The 18,315-nt window shown below is 43.6% G+C and overlaps 1 protein-coding gene across 1 annotated transcript in view; it reads left to right on the forward strand.

The window, feature by feature from the left end:
• HTR1E (5-hydroxytryptamine receptor 1E) overlaps positions 1–16,999 on the forward strand; it is a 56,399-nt gene extending 39,400 nt beyond the window's left edge. The window contains exon 2 of the mRNA XM_006133328.4: positions 15,518–16,999. Within this exon, the coding sequence (XP_006133390.1) occupies positions 15,718–16,812 (1,095 nt within the window). The 5' untranslated portion in view covers positions 15,518–15,717 and the 3' untranslated portion in view covers positions 16,813–16,999. The remainder of the gene's footprint in view (positions 1–15,517) is intronic.
• Positions 17,000–18,315: the final 1,316 nt, after the last annotated feature.

Raw genomic sequence — 18,315 nt, forward strand, 5'->3', positions numbered from 1 at the left:
TAATACTAACCGTGTAATAAATTCATGGCTACCTAAAATTTGACAGCTGTCAGTACTGTACACAATGACCATTCAGTACTTGTTTGAAGAAGCTGGAATAGAAACAAGATCTTGTGGCTCAAAAAAATCATAGGCCTCCATCACTTGATCTGAAAGATCTGCAAAGTTCATAGGTTTCAGTAGTATACGACTTATCACACAACTGACTTTGTTAATTCTGTCCAGTAGATGCCACAAACTTCATCTGTATGTTACAAAAGCAAAGATGACATAGAACAACTTTTTTTCCTTTTAGTTTGAATACTGTATTCCTCTTTGGTGTTTGCTGCCTAACCATTACAGCAGCATTGACTAAATAATAAGTGAAAAGTAAACAAATATTTTCCATGGTGTGAAATAAGTTAGACTTTTAAATATTCAAATTCAACAGCCTAAGGTGTTATCAAGAGAGGTACAGAATTATTTTAAACGACTTTTAATCTGACAATCACTCATCCACTTTACTGGCAATGAGGATATTTTACCATGTATGTCTGGTACATACAACATGAAATGTGTGGTTCATGTTAGTTTGGGCATGTCCAAGGCTGAACAAATAATGCAATCTGCTCGCCCGTGGTGAGTAGATTGCAACCCGTAAGAGCCGGGTTCGGGCAATCTGCGCATGCTCAGAACGATCTGCACATGTGCAGATCGCCAGACAGCGCGGCTATCGAGCGGGGCTCGCCACGGTTCAGCGAGCCCTGGGCATGTCCACACTGCAGGGTTAATCTCGAAATAAGTTACGCAACTTGAGCTACACTAATTGCGTAGCTTAAGTCAAAATTGCTTATTTCTACTTTTGATGTTGTCTACACAACAGTTATTTCATAATTTTTTCAAATTTATTTCAAAATAACGGGCTTGCTGTGTAGATGCGCACTACGTTATTTCCAAAATAACACTGCTGTGCAGTCATAGCCTCAGTGTCAAACTGCAGCTCATCACTGTCTGACAGGCTTGCCTGAGATTTATTAAAGTTTTCTTAACAGAGCTGTGCAAAAATGAATACTTATCTGTGAATGATAATTGTGCTGCTACACTAATTGTTCTTTCTCATTTGTTTGGGCCAAGACCTACCTGGGAAGTTTACCTTTTATCATGGCATTCTGAAAATATCTCTCTAAAACTGATATTATGCCTTGTGAATTGACTTGTATATTGTCTTTCAATGACTTCAGATCAGATTTATTCAGGCTTGGTTTACACACAGTCTTGCACCAGTCTAATTACGTGTGGTTTTTATACCAATTTAGTTAAGCCAATTCAATACTCTGTGTGGATATTCCTGAATTAATTTAAACTTAGTTTACATCAATTTAGATTAAAGTGATTCTTTAGCAAATGCAGTTAAATCACTGGAAGCCTGGATAAATCGATTAAAAGTCTCCATGTAGGGCTTTTATATCAGTTTATGTAAATTAATTTTTAAATAACAGTTTGCATGCAGATCAGCCCACAGTTTTTAGAAAGATAATTTCTAATTTCCAGACCTGTGGGTGTGCTTGGGATTTCAGTTCTTTGTCTTTTTAGCATCATCTGCAAAAAGATTTTGTAATTGCAAACATTCATAAATTTGTTAATAATGGGAAAAATTCCAGCCCACCTTCTCCTCGGGATGTTAGTTTTTCAGGACTAAGAGGAGTTACACATATTAAAAACCTGGCATTTGTCAGAAAAGTAAACAAATATGAGCTTGAATACACATGTGTTCAACTAAAAGGGGGACAATTTTATATAGGCAATGTTTTAACATAATTTCTGTTTAAAGTCTTTTGTTTCTAATAAAAATACACTGATGTGTATAAAGCAGATGTGTATTGTTTTAAAAAGTTTTCACATATAACAAACCTTTGTCAGCAAGGACGGAAACCAGAATTTTCACTCTCAAAATCATAGCCAAATGCTACCACTTCAGCTAAGGGAAAACTCCTTGGCTGTGCAGTCACAGAAATCAACCACTAGAGGAAGATGTACTCACAAGGATTAGGCCAGCGTGTTAAATAGTCTAGATAGACAATCTTTCCCAAGCATGTGAGGTCAACTGAAGTTCAAACCCTGTTTGGGGTACTTTATTTTTTAAAATGAGCCATAGCCACATATGCACATGCTTGTTAGTAGGTTTAAACCTGGAGCCTTCAGCACCAGAAATACAGGCCTGCTACTTTGGCACCATAGTAGAGCTTTATTTTTTAATGTTGACGATCCAGGCTCAGTGCCCATTGAGAGCCATGCTGTCTATGTGTTTAGCCACAGTTTGCTATATATGTACCCTAGGTCCATGTAAACTGATTTGTATCCATCCAACATCATTATAAACAATTAAAATGGTGTTTTAAAATAGAGGGGGGCAGACACAGTATGGCAAATGACTGCAATTCAAATTCAAGGAGCAAGTTAAAGTGTGGTAAGGATAGCTCTTTAAAAAGAGGACTTATCATAAGACCTTCAGTGAAGGACCATGGACGGAAATGAAGCAACAAGTGTAAGATGCTAAGTCTGTGGAATAAAATTGACAAACTTGGTGCATCACATTGCCACTCAAGAATGAAATTTTGTAAATACTGCAAAACATACCTAGGCTCTACTATGTGCTCCATTAGTCATTGAAATTAAAACATCAATAATCTGCATTAATTTAATGTATTGCAGTGGTTTTCAAACTTTTTCCCTCATGACCCAGTTGAAGAAAATTGTTGATGCCCATTGTGGCAGTGCATCAGGGATCCCCCCGATCCTGCACCCCCGTAGCAGCAACATGAGACTTCGCCAGCCAGTAGAATAGAGAGGGTTTATTGCTTCTCCGAGATACAGCACAGCATAGACATGGACATAAGGAGTCAGGAGCTGGCAGCCCTAGACCCCTTGGGGCAGGGGTGAATAGGCCCCTCAACTCCCAGCACTCTCCTTAGTCTCTTCTCTTCATGGTTTCCCTGCAAAAAACTTCCTCACTCCCAGGCCCTGCCCCCCCGGCCGTCTCCGCCTCCCTTCCTTTGTCTCTCCCCCTTTCCCTCCCCCCCCCCCCCCCCGCCCCAGAAGAGCCTTGTTATCTGCTCAGGCTGGGACTAGGTGTCTGAGCCAATACATATGTGCAGGGCTTGCTGAACCATGGCGAGCCCCACTCGCCAGCCGCACTGTCTGGTGATCTGTGCATGCGCAGATCGCCCGAACCTGGCTCTTCCGGGTTGCAATCTACTTGCCACGGGCGAGTAGATTGCATTATTTGTCGAGCCCTGCACATGTGGGTGAGTTAGTGGGAATCATACATCACAGCGCAGGGGAACCCCAGGTTACAGAGTAGACAGCACCCCCACAACGTCACACGCATGACCAAACACAATTATATCTTTTGACTAGAGTGAGGGCTATGGTGTGGGGCCAGGATGGAGTTGTTATGTGGGGGGAAGGAGAGGGCTCGATCTGGGTTCGCAGGCTCTGGGGTGGGGTGGGATGAGTTTTTTAAGTATAATAGGGGGTTTCAGGCTGGGGGGCAGGGCAGAGGAGTTCAGGGTATAAGAGGTGGCTCTGGGCTAGAGTTGAGGTGGGTTTCAGGGTAGGTGTAGGCCCCATCTTGGGGTGCAGGCTCTGGGGTGGGATGGGATCGAGATGTTTGGAGTGTAGGAAGGGGCTCTGGGTTTAGGGAGGCTCAGGACCAAGTCAGTGGGTTTGTGCTCAGGGTTTAAGCTTAAGGTGCTAAGGCGAGCTTCCTGCCTTTCCTGGACTGCACTGTGCCCCAGAAGTAGCCAGCAGCAGGTCTGATTCATACGCAGAGGTGCTCTGCATGCTGCTTTCACCCACAGGCCACCAGTCAGTTCACCAGTTTGCACCCTACAAAATGTAACTTGAGGGTTAGGCCCTGAGGTTTACTATGACTTGTGCAAACCTCAGTGTGTTTTGCTGCTTACTTGAATAAAAGTAGGTTTGAGCCTTCAACCCTAACCCTGAGTCTCCATTACTGAGCTAGACATCTCATGAACACAGACTCTTGTAAATTTCTAATACATTTCATTGATCTAGTACAAAAATAGCCCCCCTATTTATTACTCTCCTGCACTTTTACTCTCCAGTAATGAAAACCATAACAGACCCTCTCACAGCTTGACTTCATGTTCTTTATGGTTTTGCAGTCCCCAAATCTCACACTATAAGGAAGGTAGGACTAAGATGCAAGTTGACAGGTTTAGTTTGCTCTACAGCCCTGACTACTCCCATTATCCTAGCTGTTGCACAAAGTTTTTCCAATACTATTTGTTCAATAAGAAGGAAAATACCCTATATTGTGCTGTCAATTAAAACAACTTTGGTAGAATGACTCCTGCACCATGCAACTTTATGGAAGTCTAAAGAAGTACTGATACCCTAGAATACATTTTAAACATCAACTGCCTTTAGTTAACGTTAAGTAATATGACTGGCAAATAAAAAGCAAACTAAGATCAGTGTGTTTTTTCTGAAACAAAACATTTCTCTGAATTTCTCGTTTATGGGAATTTTTTTTAAATAGTTTTGTTCTGATTTGGAATGAAACTGAATTTCAAAGTATCATTTTTTATGAACTGGAAATTCCAAGTTTTGCCAGTTCCAGTATTGAGATTTAATTAACATTTTACAGCACTTTGAAAAATACTGTGTTATATAAGTGCTAAGTATTATTTTCCACAAGATACCACATTTTTAGTACATGCAGCAATATTTTCTTCCCATTCACAACTGCAGCCTCAAAAAGGCCAGTAGGCTCAAGTACTCAAATCAAGTCATGTTGTAAGGAAAGTGCTTACACTTCAAATTGCTACCGAGGGAGCAGAGATATATAATTAATTTGTTTACTGTGGACTCAAAACCAAGAGACAATTTTAAAAGAAAAAAAAACCAAGGGAATCTAGAGAGTTGTCTCTCTAGTGAGCTCCCATGACAAAATGTTCTCATCTGAGAAGATGGCAACTTTGGGGAGCTTTGAGTATATGAACCACTTTCAGACAATATAGTGGAATAGATTCTCCATTCTCCTGCTCCTGGTGCAGCCACGTCATCAGTGCAAAGGTGAGTATACAAAGCTACCTAATTAGAATGGTAATGCACTTCACTGTTTTAAATGAACCCAACATGCAGAGCAATGGAGAATCTGGATGTCTGCACCAAAGCAAGTAAGAAAGAATTTTAGAAAACATAGACTGACTCCAAGCCAAGAACCACCAGGAGTGAGAAAAGATACATATCTGACAAGGTGTTGTGACTCAGGGGGAGAACCAGGATTGGTTTGTAAAAGTGATTGAGACATGGAGCATGGAGACTGGAAGAGTGAGCCAGGTGTACAGAGATTGGATGAGGCTAGCCAGGAGGCCAGTTGAGGCATGCCTGGGATTTTGTGGCTGCCAGCTAAGCCCAAGAGGACAAGGCTTGGTTGTGTTTACGTTGCTGTGAGACTTTGGGTAAAATACTCCTCAAAATGATCTGGCTGGAGGGCCAAGATATTCTTCTGGACAAAGTAGGCCAAACAACAGGGAGAAAACCCAAGGCAAAAGTTGCTGCAGCACCATAGCTGGCCAGCTTGGAAGGGAGGTGTTGGAGCTTCACCTTTGCTAGAGTCCTCTAGAAAATACTCCACTCTAAAGCCTGCAATGGAACCCCTCTGACTCACCATTTCTCTGCTGTCAGCGAACATCAGTGAAACCCACTGGTAAAGTGCTGGTCTCATTCCCCACTAGGGCTAGTCCATTTAGAGAACCAGAAAATGTACCTGGTGTTACTTGGGTCCTTAATTCAATTAATTTTTTTCTTTATTTAAATCATTTCTTTGGGATGGGGCTGGGTGACGGGTTCAGTATTCAGGCTGCTCTGGGAAGAGAGGACAACCCCAGCCCTCTCTCACTGCAGCAGCGTGGGGCAAAGTAAGAAGTGCCTGTCGATGGATGCTCACAGTGCTCCCCAGCCAGAGTGAGGAATGAAGTAAACTGCACTTTCCCATTGCTCCCTGACAAAGGGGAACAGCCAGCAATGTTCCCGTTCACATACAGGGAGGAGGCAAGTTACAGCCCCCCTCTCCTCCACCAAGGGCTACTGGAATTGGGAGTCTCAGAGCTGGGACAGTCCCAGACTGGTAGGCACAAAAAGTCTCAAAAAGTTTAAGAAACACTGCATTAGCTCAAGTGGCAAAGGTCTGTGTGGTGGCTCTAAAAGCTCCCACCCTGTTGATGACCTATGCAGGTTTCAATATGACACCAGATGACGGATTTTCTGTTTTATCAGTTTGCTCTTATAAAACTTAGGAAATTACACAGAAGAAAAAGCTTATGTTAAAACAAAATTATTCAGGTTGCAAAGTCAAACACTCACAAGATAAGAAATACCAGAAGTAGCGTCACATGCACAACCTTTATTTGGCCCACCTGTACAAATGCACTGTGACAGTCTTTAACTACATGATCACTTGTTTTTTCTATAGGACCCCTGATTAATTTAGTGCATAGTATGGGCCTACTCTGGGGAGGAATCTGAGCTGTGTAGTAAATGAGGCTGCTTGTTGTTTAACTCCTTTGTCATTTGTTGCAGATGTGGAAAGATGTGTAGTAAATGAAACAGGGCATTGCAGAAGGGCAATCTTATAATAAAGGCAGTTGCATTCAGGCCTGGTAAATTGATTCTATTCCTGCTTCTTGCACACATTTCCTATATGTTGCAAGTCAAGTCACGGAAGCCACACTTTTCACAGGTGGTTACTAATTTTGTATTCCTCATTTTCTGGGTCCTCATGAGAGCGTAGGGTTTGATTTTCAGAAATGCTGAGCACTCCCAGCTTCCACAAAAGTCAGTAGAAACTGTGATTGAATATATGAAGCTCTGTAGAATGCTAAGTGCTCTGAGAAAAAAATCAGGTTTCTGGCGTCTCAAATAAGGCACCCAAAATTAGTAGAAACTTTTGACCTTGATCTGTCTCTGCTCCCCTTATAATAGAGATAATACAATCCTGTCACATTGTGGAGATAAATTCATGTTTATGAAGCTCTCGGATACTAGAGTAATGGGCACCATAAGGAAATTAATAATTCTGTCTCCAGAGCAGGGTTTTAATAGTGTGCAGTAAAATAGGCCTGGGGCTGCCCATTGAACACTGCAGAGAAAATGAAATATTGACTAGCTTATCATTAAGGCCGTGTCCAGACTCAGGGGTTCTTTCGAAAAAAGTAGCCTTTTTTCGAAAGAACTTCCCCTGCGTCCAGACTCAAGCCGCGTTCTTTCGAAATTATTTCGAAAGAACGCGGCTTTTCTTTCGATGGCGGTAAACCTCAATTTACGAGGAAGAACGCCTTCTTTCGAAAGTTCCTCTTTCAAAAGAAGGCGTTCTTCAATGTAAAGAGGCCGTCTTCAAAAGAGAGCATCCAGACTCGCTGGGTGCTCTCTTTCGAAAAAGCGGATTTCTCTTTCAAAAGATCCGCCTGCAGTCTAGACGCGATCTTTCGAAAGAGGCTCTTTCGAAAGATGCTTTCGAAAGAGCCTCTTTCGAAAGAAGCCTGCAGTCTAGACATAGCCTAAGTGAGAATAGTAGCCCAATGTCTGTGACTCTATAACGCTGAAATGCTGGCTGTTCCCTCTGGGCTGCGCTGTTGCCTCCTGCCATGGTGCTCGGCTGACTTCTGCGCTGTTCAGCTGAGCCGCCGCGCGGGAGTAAGCGGCGCAAGCGGCTGTTTGGGGTCCGCGCTCCCCATGCAGCACGGGGGGCTTGATCCTGCGCGGCGGCCCCGCTGAGCAGTGCAGAATTCAGCTGAGCACCGTGGCGGGAGGCAACAGCGCCACCCAGAGGGAACAGCTGAAGGGCGGGGCCTGGATGAGTGTGCGTCTCTGACGTCAGGAAAGGGCGCCGGATTCAAAAGAAGGAAAGCGGAGCAGACACGGAGGACGCAGAGGAGACAGAAAGGAGAACGGAGGAGGCAGAGGACAGTGAGAGAGTGAGAGAGACACAGCAGAAGGAGGAGAAGAGAAAGAGAGAGAGATGGAGAGAGAGGCAGGAGGCAGATGAGAGCTGAGAGAGAGAGGGTGAGGCAGTAGGAGGAGAAGAGAGAGAGGCTGTTTGCGCCACTTGCTCCCGCACGGCGACCCGGCTGAGCAGCGCAGAAGTCAGCCGAGCGCCATGGCGGGAGGCAACAGCATCCCCCCAGAGGGAACAGCCAGGAGGTGGGGCCTGGACGAGCGTATGTTTCTGACATCAGGAAAGGGTGCCAGATTCAAAAGGAGGAAAGTGGAGCAGATGTGGTCATCACAGAGGACGCGGAGGAGACAGAGAGGAGAACGGAGGAGGTGGAGGACAGTGAGAGAGACGAAGCAGGAGGAGAAGAGAAAGAGAGAGAGACGGAGAGAGACACAGAAGGTGGAGGAGAGCTGAGGGGGAGGGGAAGCAGTAGGAGGAGGAAAGAGAGAGAGACGGAGTGAGAGACCGGAGGCTCAGGAGAGAAGACCGATGTGGAGGAGAGACCTGAAAATCCCGTCTTCTGGCGGGCTAATTGGCTAGTTAAGTGAGAATGGTACATTTTATATACTCTGAATGAGGCAATGGTAATATATTGATAATATAGTGTGGCACCATATCATTCAAGGCCATATCGTAATACAAACACAAAAGGGAGAGGCAATGAGGTTGCATAGGCAAACTTCATTCTGGCTTTTCCTAATGAGTGACTTTCATTTTTCAACCTTAATCCTGTTCTTTGAATCTAGCTATTTGTGAATAATATTTATTTCTGTTATCTCTCATGTGCTCAAAGTTCATTCCAATCATTGAGTGCAGGTAGTGGAAACAGCTTTCACAGCTATGGATTTTGACATGAATGAATCAGAATATTGTTGGCCAGAAATTGGCATCTCAGCCTGCTTGTTCTGAAGTACCCGCAGATTTATGCTTTACCGAGAGAGGCAGTTGTGGTTTGGTTTGGAGGTTTTGTGTGGGGGAAGGATTGTTTGTTTATTTGTTCTGCTCAGTCTTTTTAGTTACTACAGTGGTTTCCAGGAGGTAAATCCAATCCCGTTCAGCAGCAGGACATAAACAACCCAATGGCTGATGTGCATGCAGCAGTATGTTGTGTTCTAATGAGAGCATTTACACATGTGCCTGTTTAACTAGGGGTATGTCTACACTACCCCGCTAGTTCGAACTAGCGGGGTAATGTAGGCATACCGCACTTGCAAATGAAGCCCGGGATTTGAATTTCCCGGGCTTTATTTGCATAAGCCAGGCGCCGCCATTTTTAAATCCCGGCTAGTTCGAACCCCGTGCCGCGCGGCTACACGCGGCACGGAGTAGCTAGTTCGGATTAGGCTTCCTATTCCGAACTAGCTGAACTCCTCATTCCACGAGGAGTACAGCTAGTTCGGATTAGGAAGCCTAATCTGAACTAGCTACTCCGTGCCGCGTGTAGCCGCGCGGCACGGGGTTCGAACTAGCCGGGATTTAAAAATGGCGGCGCCCGGCTTATGCAAATAAAGCCCGGGAAATTCAAATCTCAGGCTTCATTTGCAAGTGCAGTATGCCTACATTACCCTCCTAGTTTGAATTAGGAGGGTAGTGTAGACATACCCTAGGATAGCTTACTTATGGAAATTATAGTAAGCAAGAAAAAAATGTGCTTTTAAAGGCGTCTATTAACATAAAACATAAGAATGGTCATACTGGGTCAGACCAAAGGTCCATCTAGCTCAGTATCCTGTCTGCCAACAGTGGCCTATGTCAGGTGCCCCAGAAGGAATGAACAGAACAGGAAATCATCAAATGATCCAATCCTGTTGCCCATTCCCAGATTCTTCCAAACAGAGGCTACAGACACCATCCCTGCCCATGCTGCCTCATAGCCATCGAGGACCTATCCTCCATGAACTTACCTAGGTTTTTTTAACTCTGGAATAGTCTTGCCCTTCACAACATCCTCTGGCAAGGAGTTCTACAAATTGCCTGTGTGTTGCGTAAAAAAAAATACTTCCTTTTGACTGTTTTAAACCTACTCCCTATTAATTTCATTTGGTGAACCTTGGTAGTTGTGTTATAAGGAGTAATAACAATTCCTTATTTACTTTCTCCACACCTAGCATGATTTTACAGATCTCTATCATATCCCCCTTTAGTCATTTTTTTTCTAAACTGAAAAGTTCCTTCTTACTGCTCTCGCCTCATAGGACAGCCATCCCAACCTCCCAGTCATTTTTGTTGCCCTTTTCTGAACCCTTTCCAATTCCCTTATAAATCTTTTTTGAGTTGGGTGACCACATATGTGCAGTTTTCAAGATGTGGGTGTAGCATGGATTTATATAGAAGCAATATGATGTTTTCCAATATTCTGTTCACTTTTTTGATTGCTGATGCACATTGAGTAGATGTTTTCAGAGAACAATTCATAGTGTCTCCAAAATCTCTTTCTTTAGAGGTAACGCCTAATTTAGACCCTATCATTGTATATGTATAGTTGAGATTGTTTTCTAATGTGTATTACTTTACATTTATCAACATTGGATTGCATCTGCCATTTTGCTGCCCAGTCACCTGGTTTTGTGACATTCTTTTGTTGCTCTTCACAGTCTATTTGGGACTTAACCATCTTCAGTAGTTTGTATCATCTGCAATTTTTGCCACTTCACTGTTTAGCCCTTTTTCTGGATCATGTATGAATATTCGGAATAGGACTGGTTCCAGTACAGACCCCTGAAGAACACCAGTCCATGTTGAAAACAGACCATTTATTCCTACCCTTTGTTTCCTATCTTTTAACCAGTTATCAGTCCATGAGAGGACCTTCCCTCTTATCCCTTTACAACTTAGATTGCTTAAGAACCTTTGGTGATGGATCTTGTCAAAGGCTTTGTGGAAATCTATGAACATTGTATCCACTGTATCCCCCCTTGTCCTTGTTCTGGCTAAGGTCAAGTGTAGTAACTGGAGCAGCAAAGTTACTTTTTAAAGACTTCATGGGAATCTAGAGCTCAGTCCTGCACATCATGAGCAGTGTTCCCTCTAAAGTGTGCACCTGCACAACCGCACATAAAAAATTCTCCATTCGCCCATCTACTTCAGAGCTGGGTGGCAGCACTCACCTTCCTGCTAGATTTTGCAGGTGAGTGGCTAGGCTGCTCCCGCTGCTAGAGCTGCATGGTGGGCAGGGGTGGAAATGGGCCCAGGGCCATTGCTCTGGCAGCTGGAGCTGTGTTGGGGGCTGGCTGTTCTGGGGGCTGCCAGGGCTGAGACTGCATGGCAGGTGGGTGGTTGGTGCCAGGATTTGGGTCATGGGCAGGCGGGGTGCTGCTGTCAGGGTTTGTGGCCACATGGAGAGTTACTGCTGCTGGGGTTTGGGCCGCGGGCTGGCAGGCAGCTGCTGCCCAGGTTTGGGTTGCAGGTAGGTGGGCAGGTTGCTGCCACTAGGATTCAGGTCATGGGCGGGTTGGCTGGTTGCTGGTGCCAGGGTTTAGGCCACGTGGCAGGTGAGTTACTGCCACCAGGTGTTGGGGCCGCGGGTGGGCACACTACTGCCACTGGGGTTTGAGGCCACGTGGTGGGCAGGTTACTGCCATTGGAGATTGGGGCGACATGGCGGGCAGGTTGCTGCCACTAGGATTCAGGTCATGGGCGGGTTGGCTGGTTGCTGGTGCCAGGGTTTAGGCCACGTGGCAGGTGAGTTACTGCCACCAGGTGTTGGGGCCGCGGGTGGGCACACTACTGCCACTGGGGTTTGAGGCCACGTGGTGGGCAGGTTACTGCCATTGGAGATTGGGGCGACATGGCGGGCAGGTTACTGCCACTGGGGTTTGGGCCATGTGGGCAGAGTGCTGCTGCCGATGTTTGTGGTTGCGGGAGGGTTGCTGTCCAGAGGCTGAGGCAGCAGCCAACCAGGACTGTGTGGTTCAAACACGGGGTGTGGAGGAGAAAAGGCAGAATGAGATATAGTGAGAGCAAAATCAGCATTTCTTCTGTCTTGAGTGGGACAGATTCTGCTCTCACACAGCTGAAAATTAGCAATAGTAATAAAACAGGTATGCAAATAAATGTTTACACTTCCTTTAAAAAAAGAACAGATGAACACAATAACATTTTGGGAGCTGTTTTACTTCAGCACTAGCTTTGGAGCATACTCTGTACATTTATATTCTGATGCATTAGAAATGGGATCACTCTGTTTTGAACTGCCCTTGCAGACTAAAATGTAGGGGTTTTACAGCTATTGGTGGTATGTGCAACGTACCTGATATTAGACTTCGTTCTCCCATACTTGTACTGACATAAAAGAATCTTTAAAAATGGAAGGAAAAAGAGATTTTCTGTAGTAATCATAAGCAGTGGAATATGGAAAATCTAAACATTCTTGGCTGTGTCTACATTGGCAAGATTTTGCGCAAAAGCACTTGCTTTTGCGCAAAATCTTGCCTCCTGTCTACACTGGCCGTGAGTATTTGCGCAAGAACACTGACATTGTAATGTACAAAATCAGTGCTTTTTGTGCAAATACTCTGACACTCCCGCTCAGGGATAAGTTTTCTTGCGCAAGTGTTCTTGCGAAGAGGCCAGTGTAGACAGGTAATATCATTTTCTCGTGCAAGAAAGCCCGATGGCTAAAATGGCCATGGGAGCTTTCTTGCACAAGAGAGCGTCTACATTGGCATGGATGCTTTTGCGCAAAGACACATGCCAGTATAGACGCTCTCTTACGCAAATACTTTTAATGGAAAAACTCTTCCGTTAAAAGTATTTGTACAAAATCATGCCAGTGTAGACGCAGCCTCTTCAGTATTGCACAAAGCAAAGCCACAGCCTATCTAAAATATACGTATCTGTATTGCTCTTAGCTTTAAAAAGAGTGTTGGGGTGAGTGGAAAGGTTGTCTGATTTTGAACCAGAAATAAGAAGCTGCTGGTTGTGCTTCTACTGGAAACAATAACAGCACAGGTAGGAGGATTGCTGTGCAACTCTTCCTTTGTATTCTTTCTCAAAACATTAATTAATCTGAAATTATTACTTGCTTGGTGCTCTCTGTGAAACTACTGACAGTGACATTTTTACTACTAACTGCAACTAATACTGTTGTCAAATGCATTCTTCATCTCCCAGTGCTGGTACAAACATTATTTACCAGCTTACCATCAGCTTCTTGTGCTTTTGCCATAAATTATATGTGTCATTAATTGTAACCATTTCTGGTTACTCTTCCCAATACAGTCCAGAAGACATATTCTACTTTCCTCTATAGATATAGCAAGTAAAAGAAATCCTGTATCACAATAGTGTAATTTTGAGTCTGCATGTTCCTTTGGAAGACCCAATTAATTAACTGTAGATGCACACTGATAATAGTTCTCCTCAGCTGGTGATTTATCTGGCTCGGATACTGTAGTAGTTCTGAAAAGCTGCAATTTTCAGGCTGCTGCAGCTCAGCTGTCTGTCAGCAGGCTTGGCTATGTTTGCGCTGGCTACTGAACCACAAAGCTTAAATCCTTCAGAAGTGTTACCCCTCACCTCCGAAGGCAAAGGTTTTGCAGTGGCAAGTACCACTGTGATCAGTGTGTGATGGGCAGGAGCAGGGGCGGATGAGAGTTTTACAGGGCCCAGAGCAGCACAATTTTGCGCATGCGCGCCGATGCACACCGACGCCCATTGCATATTCACACCGGCACTGGCGCGGGGCCTATTGAAGCGCAGGGCCCAGGGCAGCCGCCCCGCTTGCAAAAGAGCTGATGAACAGCAGCTACTCTGCCTGAATTTTAGTGGCATGACCGTGTTGCTGCCGATTCCAGGAGCCAGTGCCCTACCAGGCCCATCAATGGGGGATGGGGGAGAGGGCAGTTTCTCTTTGACTCAGTGATTTGAAAGGGCCTAGGGCTCTGGCCATTACTGCCACAGTATGAGCAATGCTGCAGTGTGCTTATTCTTGGCCTCCTGTGACTTCTATGCAACTGTGGAAAGTGCAGATTTAAAGCAGCCTTGTGGCTAATCTAACATCCTGAAAACTTTGCAGTATTAATTTTCTTTTTATTTGACTTCATATTAAATAAACACATAAATCCATACACTTCGTTAATTATCTCATGTTTATAATTTGGGTGCCATGGTGGCACACATTCGAGCAAGTGCGCATGACCTCAGTATTAGTGCACAAGACAAAACTCACCCCGCTCATGAATGGAAAATCTTAGAGGGAACACTGATCATGAGTGCCCAAAATTCTCACTGACACCAATCAGTCTGGAGGTACAAGAAATACGGGGTAGGTTCACAATCTGGAATTTTCATCTGAACTTTTTCAAAATAAAAAAATACAAAATTTGTTTCAAAATAATGTCTTTGGAGATTTCTTCATGCTTGTCATCTCACTGGCCTGTATGACAGTATAAACAATTTGATGTGAACCTCCAAGCAAAGGCATATGCTTTTTTGTGTCTCTCCTCCAAAGGTATGCACAGTAGGATATGCCAAATGTCAGCAATAATTACACAAAACTGCATAGCCTCTTAGCAACATTAATGTACTGTGTGAAGCTGAATATTTGTTATGAAACTTTAAACATTTGTTTGAAGGCTGCTTATTATAAAATAATCTGGGTATTTTAAAATGTGTTGTTTCCACAATATTAAAGACAGATATTTGAACATGAAAAATGCACTGAAATCTATGAAAGCTAGTAAACATTAGCTGAAAAGGGCTTTTGTTTTAAACAGATATGCAGGAGTAATGTTTATTAAGGTAGCAATTAAAATAATAGGATAGCTTTTCTCTACTCATAGGCTGCGTCTAGACTGGCATGATTTTGTGGAAATACTTTTAACGGAAAAGTTTTTCCGTTAAAAGTATTTCCGCAAAAGAGCGTCTAGATTGCAAAAAGTGCTTTTCCTCAAAAGCATCCGTGCCTAGTATGGACACGCTTTTGCGCAAGAAAGCTCCGATGGCCATTTTAGCCATCGGGCTTTCTTGTGCAAAAAATTAAGGTGCCCGTCTACACTGGCCCTCTTGCGCAAGTATTCTTGCACAAAAGGGCTTATCCCTGAGCGGGAGCGTCAAAGTATTTGCACAAGAAGCACTGAATTCTTACATTAGAACGTCATTGCTCTTGCACAAATTCAAGCGGCCAGTGTAGACAGCTGGCAAGTATCTGTGCAAAAGCAACTGCTTTTGCGCAAAATCTTGCCAGTCTAGACTCACCCATAATGTTTTGGAATTTGATTTGCAAAGAAATAAAAGAACTGGATCCTCAGAGGATATAAATTGGCACAGATCTAATGAAGTCAATGGGATTATACTAGTTTACCCCAGCCCAAATGTGTTCTTTGGGACTAAACAGTAGCAGGAAAAGTGAATAGTGGGGAGGGAGGGAAGAAGAAGGGGGGAGAAGAGGGTAAAAAAAGAAGTAAATTACCAACATTCTTGTTTGTGGCAATAACATTAGAAGACAAGGATTTAAGAAAAGAAAATAGTTTGATTTTCCTACCCTGATTAACTAATATAATTTTTATCTTCTAGGAAATCTGGATGCTTTGAGCTTTAGGAAAATTGGATGATATGAACTGATCTAGTGAAAATGGCACACAAGGAAGTTAACATCTGAAGCATCTGCACACTTTTCTCAAATGGAGGGATTTTACATGGGAGCAATGGAGGGATTTTACATCATCTAGAAGTGACAGCCTTTTTCTTTGTGTATCCTGGAGTGGGGTGGGGAAATGAATTTCACAAACTGCACAACGGAAGCCAACGTGGCTGTCAAACCCAAAACAGTCACTGAAAAGATGCTTATTACCGTAACCTTGGCCATAATCACAACCTTGACTATGCTGCTGAACTCTGGTGTAATTGCAGCAATTGGCACAACCAAGAAACTACACCAGCCTGCAAATTACTTAATATGTTCACTAGCTGTGACAGACCTGCTGGTTGCTATTTTAGTCATGCCCTTGAGTATTACATACATAGTGATGGATACATGGACTCTGGGATACTTTATCTGTGAGATATGGCTTAGCGTTGACATGACCTGTTGCACATGTTCAATTCTTCATCTTTGCGTCATTGCTCTGGATAGATACTGGGCGATCACAGATGCTATTGAATATGCCAGGAAAAGAACAGCAAAAAGGGCTGGGCTTATGATAGTCACTGTATGGGCTATATCCATTTTCATTTCAATGCCACCTTTGTTTTGGAGAAATCATCACAGCATCAGTATTCCCAGCGAGTGTCGTATTCAACATGATCATGTGATCTACACTATTTACTCCACTTTTGGGGCATTTTATATCCCCTTGACACTAATCCTGATCCTCTATTACAGAATTTATCATGCTGCCAAGAGTCTATACCAAAAACGTGGGTCAAGCCGCCACCTTAGCAACAGGAGCACGGACAGCCAAAATTCGTTTGCTAGCTGTAAGCTCACGCAGACATTCTGTGTGTCAGACTTCTCTACGTCTGACCCAACCACGGAATTTGATAAAATAAATACATCAGTGAGAATTCCTCCTTTTGATAATGATCTGGAGCTGGCCGGTGACCGTCAGCAGATTTCCAGTACACGGGAACGAAAGGCTGCTCGCATCCTGGGACTGATATTAGGGGCTTTCATTTTGTCTTGGTTGCCATTTTTTATTAAGGAGCTTATTGTGGGCCTGAGCGTTTGCACCGTATCTGCAGAAGTTGCTGACTTTTTTACATGGCTTGGTTATGTCAATTCCCTTATCAATCCTCTGCTGTACACTAGTTTTAATGAAGATTTTAAGCTGGCCTTTAAAAAGCTTATTAGGTGTTGGGAAAATGCTTAAAAGCACCCAAAGGTACATATGATGTGACTCCCTGGCCTTAAAAATGAGTGAAATGAGCTGAGTTTAGCAACATTCTACTTGGTAAAGGGGATTTTTGTGTTTGTCTTTATGCTTGACTTCTCTTTGGCCTGTAACTTGTTTTTCTGTTTTCTACCTCTTGTGTTATTACGGTACATAGTTTTAAATAAATTTTATTATACTGAGCCACAGAATTCTTGAAAAAAAAAACCCTAAAAACCATTCATTTTAAAATATTTTATTTAAGAAACAATTTAAAAAATACATATTTATAAAACAAATGGTTGATTTAATTTGCACTATGACATAGATGCTTATCATATATAAGTATATATATATATCCACATAAGTACTTATCTGGTAAAGGATAAACTCAGCTGCTAATCATAGCACCTAATGAGTACAAACTGAACTGTAAATCTGTAATACGGAGAAAACTACCATTCATTGAGAAAGAAAATAACCACAATTTTTAGCTTGGTTTATTTCCAAATAAACCTGCTCAGAACGCATTCTGCTTTCCTTACACAACTGCTACTCTGGTAAATCTCTCTTTCTTTTTCTGAATCACCTTAGATGTTGTGGGGAACAGGAGACATGTATATAGCAATCTTCTGAGCCATGGCTGTAAGGTCATATGCCTCCTGATTCCTTCCTACAACCTGTGTACTGCTCCCCGAAGCAAAGAGGTCCTTGCTAATAGACCAAAATGTCCAATAATCTGCTCAAATACGTGGGATGCAGACAACACTCTCTATCACTTGTTTGTTCATCTAGTCTGCTTGGAAACTCAGCTTCCCATTTACATGCAGGGCTCAAAGGGACAGTAAGTTCTCCACCCATAAGCAGAGAAGATAAAAACCACTGCCGCAGTATTGTTGGCTATTGCTAGCACATTTCGGGCACTAATGCCATTGTGGCATCTCTGACTGCTTTGAACTTGGAACAATTGCTACTCTGCTGGAACTCCCTTCTTGTCTGATTTGGACTTAGTCCCCTTGGGTATGTCTACACTACCCCGCTAGTTCGAACTAGGAGGGTAATGTAGGCATACCGCACTTGCAAATGAAGCCCGGGATTTGAATTTCCCGGGCTTCATTTGCATAAGCGGGGAGCCGCCATTTTTAAAACCCCGCTGGTTCGAACCCCGTGCAGTGCGGCTACACGGGGCACGAACTAGGTAGTTCAAACTAGGCTTCCTAGTTTCACGAGGAATAACGGTAGTTTGAACTAGGAAGCCTAGTTCGAACTACCTAGTTCGTGCCCCGTGTAGCCGCACTGCACGGAGTTCGAACCAGCGGGGTTTTAAAAATGGCGGCTCCCCGCTTATGCAAATGAAGCCCGGGAAATTCAAATCCCGGGCTGCATTTGCAAGTGCGGTATGCCTACATTACTCCGCTAGTTCGAACTAGCGGGGTGGTGTAGACATACCCCTTGAGGGGGCAATGATTTCTGACTCTGAAAATTCTCCTGCAGCTGCTAAAG

Source organism: Pelodiscus sinensis, chromosome 3 (genome assembly GCF_049634645.1).
Source record: "Pelodiscus sinensis isolate JC-2024 chromosome 3, ASM4963464v1, whole genome shotgun sequence".
Lineage (NCBI taxonomy): Eukaryota > Metazoa > Chordata > Testudines > Trionychidae > Pelodiscus > Pelodiscus sinensis.